At 50.8% G+C, this 11,311-nt stretch overlaps 1 protein-coding gene across 4 annotated transcripts in view; it reads left to right on the top strand.

The window, feature by feature from the left end:
• Positions 1 to 8,004, top strand: part of FAM107A (family with sequence similarity 107 member A) — a 52,148-nt gene extending 44,144 nt beyond the window's left edge. For all 4 annotated transcript variants that reach the window (XM_029918416.1, XM_029918415.1, XM_029918418.1 and 1 more), the window contains 3 exons: positions 2,772 to 2,946; positions 4,800 to 4,956; positions 5,458 to 8,004. In XM_029918416.1, coding sequence (XP_029774276.1) covers positions 2,772 to 2,946; positions 4,800 to 4,956; positions 5,458 to 5,565 — 440 coding nt within the window. In that variant the 3' untranslated portion in view covers positions 5,566 to 8,004. The remainder of the gene's footprint in view (positions 1 to 2,771; positions 2,947 to 4,799; positions 4,957 to 5,457) is intronic.
• The last annotated feature ends 3,307 nt before the right edge of the window (positions 8,005 to 11,311 follow it).

Here is an 11,311-nt window from a genome sequence, read left to right as displayed (position 1 = left end):
TTACGGTTAGTTATTTTAGAGAGGATGTGACTGATGAACATCATGAGGTTCTGGAAGGCTTGGTACACAAAGGGACAAGAGGCAGGGTGAACAGTCAGGGACCTGAAGCAGCTGTTTACGTGTGGTGTGATGACAGCCTGGACAGCCAGGACACAGGAAGGAGAGAGCAGAGCTGATGTCACTCCGATAAAGGATTGGTGGGACTTGGTAATGGGAATGACAGCAGGAGGGAGAAAAATTCCCCAAATTGCAGTCTGAATCAGGGTATTCTGATGGCCCCAGACCACTGAGGCTCACAGACGGAGAAAATATTCCCATTTTTAGGGGTGTCAGCTGGCTCAGTCTATGGTTCCTGATCTTGGTGACGTGAGCTCAAGCCCTACACTGGGCGCAGAGTTTACTCAAAAAAAAAAAAAAAAAAGGAAAACATCCATGTTTTTATTTTTCTGATTTTTATGTTTTTTAAATTTATTTTTGAGAAACAGAGAGAGATGGCATGAGCAGGGGAGGGTCAGAGAGAGGAGACACAGAATCTGAAGACAGGCTCCAGGCTCTGAGCTAGCTGTCAGCACAGAGCCCAACGCCGGGCTCGAACCCACAAACCGGGAGGTCGTGACCTGAGCCAAAGTCAGACGTTTAATGACTGAGCCACCCAGGCGCCCCAGCATTCACGTTTTTAAAAGATGAGGGAGTTGATACAGACAGCTGTTTATTTTGTCAGGTACCCATTTTTTTACCTAACTTTAAAATACTACCACAACTTTCAAAAAGCAAAGAGTTGGGAAGGATATAACCTGAAAACAAACAGCCTTATGAAAAACAGAGAAGAAAGGGAAGTAATTAGAATTCTCATTTTAGAAACAGTTCTGAGAATGTGAATTCAAGAAGGAAAAATTAGCAGATATGTTTTTATGCTCTGACACTTCATCTGGCCACTTCCAAAATATCCTGTAACAATTAACACTTTTTCCAGTTTACACAGCACCTTCACAAATGTGCTCTCATTTAATCCTCCCAACAGCACCCTGCAATGGGTAATAATAGAAATGCCAAACACGCGTCTGGCGAGCCACCATTCCCAAAACATCATTTCCCCTCTGATGTCTGTGTTCCCAGACATGTTGCCTTCCAAATCTCCTCCCTACGAAAGCCCCTCCACCTGTATTTTCCAGCCCCACTGAGCTGTTACCTACCTCCAGGTAGGTAATATGCACAAACCACCATCCCTATCTAGTTCACTTGGAGAACTCCTGTTTATCCAGAAAATGCCACTCAGCAGAGAAGGGCTGTCATCCTCTTCCCAGCAGGAGGGACGGGGAGAGAGGATCTAGTCACAGGCCACATGGCGGTCCTCAAGAGAGGGGACTGAGCCTGGTGAGCAAAGAGGGAACACACTCCCCTTAGCTGCCACATGGAAAGGCACTGGGTCCCCAGGACCAACCTCTCTGAGACTCAGTTTCCTCATCTGTACAACCTCAAAGGTTTATTGTCAATTACCAACAGGTACTTATTGAGTACCTAGTACATACCAGACCAGACACTGCCAGGGCTTGGCATATCGTAGAGGCCCAACTTCAGAAAAGCAGGATTCATGAAGGGAGCAGAGCACTGCCTCAGTTTTCACTTTCATTACTATAAGAAGCTGATGACCAGGCTGTGTCATCCCGTTGTGACATTTTCTTTTTTTTTTTTTAAGCCTTTTAAAGTTTATTTATTTGTAGGAGGGGTGTGGGAGAAAACAAGCAGAGGAGGGGCAGAGAGAGGAGAGAGAAAACCCAAGCAAGCTTTGCCCTGTCAGCACAGAGCCCGAAGCGAGGCTTGAACTCATGAACCGTAAGATAATGACCTGAGCCAAAACAAGTGTCAGTCACTAAACCAGCGGAGCCACCCAGGTGCCCTCTGTTGAGACTTTTTCTTAAGAAGTCTTTCTCTGTCTCTCTGTCTCTCTCTGTCTCACACACACACACACGCACACACGCTTGCTTTCTTTTCGGCGTTTCAATGATACAGTGAGCCTGTAGAGGAGGGAGTCCCTCTGCCTGAATTTCAAGTAAATTGACAAATTTCAAGCTGCTGAGGTAGAAGTGAGGCCATCAAGAAACCAGATACCTGCATTAAAGATGACAACCATCACTTTGTCACTAGAAACATGGACGTTCTGGGATTTCATACTCTCCTCTATGATCTGGAGAATGCCAACAGCTGGATGTTTCCAGAGAGAATTTGGAGCTAGGAAGAAGGGGCCATGTATCCTTTTGATCACTACCTTTATCGAAATTTAACAAATACATGCTGCTCTTTTAAAATATCTTTTCTTTTTCTGATAACAGCTCACTGAAAAACAGAAACTCCTCATTCTTTTTACAGGATATTGTTTTCTCCAAAGTCTGGCTAACCCCATATTTCATAACCCAGTTACCGATTTACCCCTACAGCGCGCCTTACAAACATCATCTCCAATCCGTACAACACCTGTGCCGAGGTTCGATTATTTCTGCCTCACAAATGAAGACACCAAGGCTCAGAAGGGCAGGTGGCCTGCCCAGGACTGCACAGTAGCACATGGCTGAAGTCCATCTAACATGGAAACCTTTGCCCTTCATTGAGAAGGGCACTTGTTGGACGATCACCGGGTGTTGTATGGAAGCTAATTTGAGGATAAATTATATTTTTTTTAAAAAAAGAAAGAAACCTTTGCCCTTCAACTGTGCCCCATGGGGATGGGTGAGTTGGAGACCCTGTTCTGACCAACCTCTTTCCTGTCTCTACAGCCTCAATGTATTCTGAGATCCAGAGGGAGCGGGCGGACATCGGGGGCCTGATGGCCCGGCCCGAGTACAGGGACTGGAACCCAGAGCTCATCAAGCCCAAGAAGCTGCTGAACCCTGTGAAGGCATCCCGGAGCCACCAGGAGCTGCACCGGGAGCTGCTCATGAACCACAGAAGGTAGGGATGGAGCTCGGCTGCCTCAGCCTGACAGGCATGTCCTCAGGCCTGCGGGGGCTTGAGGAGGTGCCCCTTGTGGAAGGCACAGCTGGTGCTCATGCTGGGTCTCCTAGAGGCTGAGAAGGGCAGAGGGTACCCCCACAGAGTCACTGAAGAAGCCGTGAAGTTTTAGCCCCCAGTGATCCCCCAAAACCCTGCTTTCCTTTCCAGCTACCCACTCCATGTCAGCCTCCACTCCCATTTACTAAACACCTACTATGTGCCAGACACTGTGTCCAGACCTGGGGTACAAGAGGGGATGGGGCCCAGTTCCCGCCCACATGGTGCGGATGGATGCATAACCAGGTGGTATGGTGGGGGGCATCAATGGGCCTGGAACCTCAGAGGAGGCACCTGGGAGTGGGCCACGGTGACCTCACAGAGGAGAGGATGCCTCAGCCAGAGCCTGAAGGGTGGGAAGGAGTCAGCCAGACAAGGAGGTGGGAGTCTGCTAGTGGAAGGGCATATGTTCCTAGCAAAGGGAAGAGCAAGTGCAAATAGACAGGAAACAAGTAGCTCAGAGGGTTTGGAGCATAGATTTTGAGGTCGACCAAAGGAGATGTGTTGACCTGGAAAAGGTCTCCAGCAGGGGTGTCACAATCACAGATGGGGCATGAGTGGAGCAGAGAGGACAGGGATGCAATGCAAGAGACAGGCTTGAGGTGGCGGGACCAGGACTCAGTAATTGAGGGAATGTGAAGGCTGCCTGGGAAATACCTCCCGCACCAGGAGGAAGGCAGCGGCGTCTCTGCAGCTCCCTCTACTGGCCTATTCTGGTATTGGCTCAGGCTATGATTTTCATCCTATCTACAGCTGTGTGCAATACCTCATCGCAGACAGCCGTTTGTATCGTCGGTGGATTCTTTTTTTACTACTTAGTATATCATGTGCATTTTCCCCAAATGATTTTTTAGAGTCATCCCTTTTAATGTCAAAAAAAACTGCCACATTTTTTTGAAACCTAAAGATAAATCAAGGAATCCTTTGCAGTATAAATACAGACCAAAAAATTAATACATACATATCACTTATAAATCCATAAGGAAAAAAATGAACAAAATATAGGTATCGTTAGTTCACAAAAGAACCAATAACCAAAGAAACACAAATGAAAACCAGACATTATTTCTTGCCTACCAGATTCTCAAATGCAAGAAGACTGGATGCTGACGGTGGGGAGAAATAGATGCTCTCGGACACCAATGACAGAGTATAAGTTGAATAACCTTTCCTAAGAGGCAGATGAAAATGTGTATCCAAAATCTTTTTTTTTAATTTTTAATTTATTTTTGAGAGACAGAGACAGCGCGAGCAGGGGAGGGTCAGAGAGAGAGGGAGGGAGACACAGAATCCGAAGCAGGCATCAGGCTCTGAGCTAGCTGTCAGCACAGAACCCGACGCAGGGATTGAACCCAGAACCATGAGATCATGACCTAAGCCGAAGCCGGATGCTTAACCGACTGAGCCACCCAGGCGCCCCTCCAAAATCTTTTTGAAAAGTCTGACCCAGCAATTCCACCTCTAGAAACTTATCCTGAGAACATAACCAGAAATAACATAAAACTTGGTCTCTGCAGTCAGACAGGCCTGGGTACAAATCATCACTCAGCCCCTTCGTGGCTGTGACTTGGACAGGTGTCTTAAGTCCTAGGAGCCTCATTTCCCGTCTCTGTCTAATGGGACAGGAACAGCTCCACCTCCCGGGCTGCCAGAGGGGTATATATAGGTTGTTACTAGGGGCTGCAGCCCTGAGATGGGGGGGAGGGGGGAGTTGAGGTCTCCTGACAGCCCCCCCCCTCCCCGTTCTGCACCAGGGGCCTGGGCGTGGACAGCAAGCCAGAGCTGCAGCGAGTCCTGGAGCACCGCAGGCGGAACCAGCTCATCAAGAAGAAGAAGGAAGAGCTGGAAGCCAAGCGGCTGCAGTGCCCCTTTGAGCAGGAGCTGCTGAGACGGCAGCAGAGGCTGAACCAGGTGGGTGGGGAGCACCCAGCCTCGGCCCAAGCCTCCTGCAAGACTGTCTCCTGGCCCGGGGAGAAGGTCTGCATGTGGCCACCGCTGGCAAGAGGGGGGAGATAAAGCTAAACCAGCTGGCCTGAGTCCTCACTCTGCCATGCACTTTGCTGTGTGACTTTGAGCCAGTGGCTTCCCTTCTCTGAACCTCAGTTTCCTGACCAGCCCCATCTAGTGCATGCGGATCCTGATTTCATTCTCACGCCTGCCGCGATGCAGGTGGCATTCCCATTTTAGAGATGAGCAACCTGAGGCCTGAGGCCCAGGTGAGGCAAACGATTTGCACTGGGCTTCACAGGGAGAACGCGGTCTCATGTTCGGTCACCCCAGCTACTCGGCTGGTGCCAAGAATGATGCCGGCACTGTTTCCCCAGAGAGGATCCTTGGCCCCACACTGGTTCAGGGGAACAGGAACTCCCCTAGCCCCCCTCACTCCACACCTCTGCTTCTTCTCTCCTTCAGCTGGAAAAACCACCAGAAAAGGAAGAGGAACATGCCCCCGAATTTATCAAAGTCAGGGAAAACCTGCGGAGAATCGCCACGCTGACCAGTGAAGAGAGAGCGCTGTAGGGCGGGCTGTGGGAGCTCCAGCCCGTGCGGCGCACCCCTGGCCCCCACACCCTCCTCTAGCCCTTCTGTATCTGGCAGCCCTGGGCCCCGGGCCTGGGGACTTCTGTGATGCTCATGCTTGCTCTTATAAAAGTGCCCCAGAGGACCTGGGCCCTCCTTCACACCCACCAAAAGTTGGGGGGCCCCTAAGCTCCCAGGCTTTTCCTTCTGAGCACTCACTGCTTCTGCTCCCAAAGGAAGCTGCTTCTGGGGAGAACTTTCCCAAGCCCTGCAGGGACTCCTAAGCTCTAGTGAGATCTTTCTGGCAGAATTGCAAAAGGAGAGATAGGTACCTCTTTGCCCTGACCAGCCCTCCATTTTGCCCAGGCCTCATGAGGCACTGCTTCTCTGGGCAGCCCAGCTCCCAGGTCTCAGAAAATGTCCTTGACTGTGGTGTTACCTGCAGTCATGTGTGGGGCAGCCAAATAGAACATCTCAGAACACCTGCCTTGAAAGCCAGCTGAGGGGACTATGGTTCAAGTTCAGCTGTCCTTGGTGATGAAGGGCAGGGCAGCCCCCAAGGCAGCCTTGGGGCTCATGTCATGCCAGGTTAGAAGAGGACTAACCAGGTCGGCTTCTTAGAGTTTGCCAGCTCCCCACAAACCCATGCTTTTGCTGTGTCCTCTCCACAGCCTCTCTGCCTGGGCCTTGTAACCACATCTAACCAGGGCTGCAGCCTTCCTGCTCCCAGAAGTCTAGAACAGTGCTTCTCAAACTTATTGTGCCTACAAATCACTGGGGATCTTGTTACAATACGGCTTCTGACTCAGTAGATCTGGGGTGGGGGCTGGGATTCTGCGGGGCTCACAGGCTCCCATGGCTGTTGGTCTGAATACCACCTTATGAGCAGCCAGGGGCTGGTAAATACTGGAAACACCATCCCTGAAGCCACCCCTGTCCCCCATTGCCATGAACCTTTGCCCAGGGGGTTCCTGACCCTGCGTGCGGAGCCCCAACGGCTCTCTATTGCCCACCCCATTCCAGGGACCCCAGGCCTGGGAAGACAGTTGCCTAGCAAATTGTGTCGGTTACAGAACTGTCCTCATCACTGAGGATGTATATAATTGCCAATCTGCATTTTCTTACCACACTGTTTTGATGGAATTCTGGCCCCCCCAAAAAAAAATTGTTTCTGTTTTACCTTTTCCTGAAGCCCACGGAGAGCAGACATGCAGTGGTTTCCAGTGGGCTTCTGGGAACACCAGCAGTGAAGGCCCCACCACTACCCTTACACACTGGCTCCTCTGAGTCCCCATTTCCAGCCTCTGAACCCACTCTCATCTCCACCACCCGAACCAGCTTCAGTGAACTCACCCATTCTTCCTCGGAAACCCCTCCCCTCCCATTCTGAAGGATTCGGAGGATAAGCCAGGCCTGCTTTTCCCCTGAAGACTAAAAGCCCTGCCTCTGGCTTTGCAGACCCATCGTTTAAGGGGCCAGGCCAGTGCTAAAGGCATTTCCTTTCACCACCACCACCCCCCCAAAAACACTGCCAGAAAAAGCTGCCGCGGGGATGCTATTTCATTCTCTGACCAAAAGTGGGGTGGTCAAGAGGAAAGGGGTCATCCTGGTCTTACTCCTACCTGAGCAGTTTGAGGATGACCGAAGACAGGACCCTCTTCCTGGAGGGAGGGGGGGCGGTGCCCCTGCAAATACAGACGTGCTGCCTGAGTGTGTGTGTGAGCGGGGCTCTGAAAGGCTCTTGAATGTGTCTTGGTGAGAACGTGGTGATGCTAATTTAGATGCCTGCCAGGTGAGAGCGATGCTAAAGCAAAATCCCCGCATAAACACCACCACCTCCCCGGAGAAGTCTCCCCCAGCAGTCCATGTGCCCTTCAGACATATGGAGAGAAGACAGAGCGTCTAGGATGGGGTAGGCCCTCCGGGAGAATGCTAGGAATTCTCTCAGCGGTCCCCAGAGGTGCTGCACGGAGACGAAGCCCCAGAAGTAGAAGGACCCCGAGCGCCACGTCACCCCGTGGAGCCACGGCAGACACCCACGTATGCCCCCAGTGCTCAGTCCCAAGCCCTTCCCTCTAGCTGCCTCCCACCGTAGAGACTGTAAATCCCGATTCCCACTGTTCCAGCCTCCTTTGCAGCTTGGGGTGACATGTGACCAGGTGCACCAGTGACATTTAAAAGGAAGTCGACAGGGGCTTCAGGAAAAGCTTCTGCTTTCCTGATCAAAGAGGCAGACATGGGTAACACCTCCCTGCCCTTCCATTCTTCCTGCCTTGATTGAGGATGTGATGCCTGGAACCACAACAGCCATCTTGCTACCATGAGAAAGGCCAAGAGCCTCTCGGAGACACTGACCCTGTCATCATTTGACCAAGCCGATGCTAGCAGCCATCTGCCTCCAGAATTCTTGTAAATAAAAAGAAAACTCGCTTTGCTTAAGCCATTGTTGGTCAGTCTCTGTTATTTGCAGCCAGAAAATTCCTGACACGGAAGGCCAGCCCTGATGCCCAGCATGACCAGCAGACTGTACTGAAAATCCAGATTCCTCTTTCCCACCAGAAACTAACTAGATTAGGAACTCCAGCAGCAACCCATGCCTGAGATCTGTTTTTCTATATCTTCTCCACATAGTCCACGCACCATTTGGGCATCAATAATTCACACATCGTTCCGTAAGGATTTGCTGAGTGCCTGCACAGAGGGAAACAAAACGCTTGGATTATTGCAGTGGCCTCCTTACTGGTGTCCCTGCTTCTGCCTTTCCCCTACCGCCTCGTCTCAAGAGAGTAACCAGAGTGATTTTGTTAAGATGTAAGGCAGGTCTTGCCACGCCTCCGCACAGAGCCCTCCCTCTGCCCTCAGTAGAGTCCTTCCTGCCACTTAGAAGGCCACGCCTGTCCAGCTCCTCCTGACCTCTGACCAACTGCCCTCTGCCCCCTTCTCACTCATATAGTTCCGCCTCCCCGCCCAGACCAGCCTGACCTCCACACAGTATCACCACAGGGCCTTTTCACCTCTGTTCCCAGCCAGGAGCATTCCTTCCTCAGAGAGCATGCAGTCTTCCCCCTCACTGTCTTCAGGTCTTGTCGGGTTTTTTTTTCTTTTTTTTTCCTAATGCTCTTTCTAAATGCGGTCCTCTGTGGTCAACCCATTTGTATCTCAACATCTCCTACACGCCTCCTAAGCCTTCCTTCCCTGCCTTAGTTTCCCTCCTCACCATTTGTCCCCATCAAACACGTATTTTACTTGTTTATGTTGCTTGTCCCTCCTAGCAATAACGTCAGCTCCATGAGGGCAGAGATTTTTTCTGTCTTGTTTACTGCTGAATCCCAAATGGCCATCCTTCCTCCTCTTTCCCTGACAGAGGTGGCCCAGCCAGTGCCAATCTGGCAGAATGGGCCCCACAGACAAGAACCCAGCCCCATCCCACTTATGGCTTTGAGAAAAGGCCATGGCCAAATAGGACATGGGGTGGGGCTCCTGGGTGGCTCAGTGGATTAAGCATCTGACTCTTGATTTCAGCTCAGGTCACAGTCTCACAGTTCAGTTTGTGAGTTCAAGCCCTGTGTCGGGCTCTGCACTAACAGTGCAGAGCCTGCTTGAGATTCTCTCTTTCCCCTTCTCTCTCTGCCCCTTTCCTGCTTGTGCTCCTGCTCTCTCTCTCAAAATAAATAAACAATAAAAAAAAATAGGACAAGGGGCATAGGGTACAGAGCAAGTGCTCAATAAATATTTGTTGAATGAATGAATAAGTGAGAAACCCCTTCTCCCTGCAATACATTTAGCCTCCTCCCAAGCTCAATACCCTCCCACCACTACCACCACCACCATCACCTGCCTGCCTCCTTCCTCCACAGTTCTGACCCTGGCCCAGAGATATCAGTTTGGTCCAGAAGCTTTCCTTTTGTCCTCTGGGGCTTTTATCTGTACTCCTGGGCCTTACTGGCCTTTGTGCCTACAAGACCAGCACTGGAGCTGTGTGGTCCAGACACACCATTCTCTGGGCATCCAGAGAGTCAGATCATCCCTGAAGGCAGAGGTCGGATCACCACCCAGTCCTGGGGGTCCTGGAGAAGGAAAGGGCTGCTTCAGTAGCTCTGACACCAGACCCTGCCCTAAATGGAGAGTCCATTCTCACTGGAGGCCACCCTCTCTCACACCCACCAGAGCACGAGTCCTGGTCTGGGTTTGGAGAGAGCCCTCCTCAATGGCAGACCAGGGCTAAATACACAACCTGGGAGACAGACAGAAGTCTTCAGCAGGTGAAGGGACCCTCCTTCCCCGATTCTGCTGTATGCACTCCAAGGGGGCACTCGGAACCCAGGCGCTTTCTCTGGGCAGCCTCACCACACTTGAGGTTATATTAATTCCAAGCTCCATGAGGACAGAACCCTGCCTGATTGTGCCTACCTTTACCAGTACCAACACAGGTGTTCAAAAAGCTGTGAATGCTGGGGCGCCTGGGTGGCTCAGTGGGTTAAGTGTCCAACTCTTGACTTTGACTCAGGTCATGATCTCACGGGATCAAGCCCTGCATCAAGCTTGGGATTCTCTCCTTCTCCCTCTCCCTCTCTCTCTGTCCCTTCCTTGCTGGTGCACACACACACGTGCCCTCTCTCAAAAATAAATAAACTTAAAAAAAAAGTTGTAAATGGATGTCAGTCACAATATCTGCATTTATGGAAGGCCAGTATGTCACCACCCATGACAATTCAGTATTATTCTATTTTGCGGACTAACTAACCAAGGTTAGGTAAATTAAAAGGGTAAATTAAAAGCATTGCCAGTAGTCACAAAACAATACCTGCGGAAAAGCGAGATTCCCACAGAGCTGTCTGTCAGCAAAGTCTGCATTTCCTCCACTATGGCTTGACCTTGCTCTTAGAAAGGGCCCTATGCTGTTCTGACCCTTTGCCTTGAGATTCAAGGACCTATTTCACCTTCTATTTATCTGTCTGACTTGAGGGATCTGGTCTCCATCTATATAAACAGACTCATGGGGCAACTAGGTGGTTTAATTGGCTGAGAATCAGACTTCAGCTCAGGTCCTGATCTCACAGTTTGTGAGTTCAAGCCCCATATCGGGCTCTCTGCTATCAGTGCAGAGCCCGCTTTGGATCCTCTGTCCCCCTCTCTGTGCACCCCCCCAACACACTTGCACTCTCTCAAAATTAAATAAAACATTAAAAAAAAAAAAACAGACTCAGGCCAACATAGACTGATGTGAGTTCTGGGGTGAGGAATGCCTACATGTCACGCCCCCACCTCCAACGCCAACCAGTCTCTGGGACCGACCAACAGGTAAGAATCTACTACCTTGTGGTATTTCTGCCCCTTGCAGGACTGGATCAATGGTTGTTTCAGTGCTCCTGACCCCAGACCCATCAGCCCCCAGCTGCCCTGCTCCCACGGGGGCCTTGCCTCACAGTGCCCCTCTTGCTGGTATTGCAAGAACAGAGCCTGTACCTCCCAATGGTTACTTGCCCTCATGTCAGCTGTCAAATAATGATCTGAGTTTAAAATTAGGAGGTATTTACCCAGAAAGGGCACCGAGTGCCCACCTGCTTCTCAGAAAGGAATCATTGAGGGGCACCTGAATGGCTCAGTCAGTGAAGCACCTGACTTCAGCTCAGGTCATGATCTCACAGTTAGTGGGTTCGAGCCCCACGTGGGGCTCTGTGCTGAGAGCTCAGAGCCTGGATCCTGCTGCAGATTCTGTCTCCCTCTCTCTTTGCTTCTACCCTGC

Source organism: Suricata suricatta, chromosome 12 (genome assembly GCF_006229205.1).
Source record: "Suricata suricatta isolate VVHF042 chromosome 12, meerkat_22Aug2017_6uvM2_HiC, whole genome shotgun sequence".
Taxonomy (NCBI): domain Eukaryota; kingdom Metazoa; phylum Chordata; class Mammalia; order Carnivora; family Herpestidae; genus Suricata; species Suricata suricatta.
The sequence above is the reverse complement of the archived record's forward strand: the minus strand, read 5'-3'. Positions and strand labels throughout refer to the sequence as shown.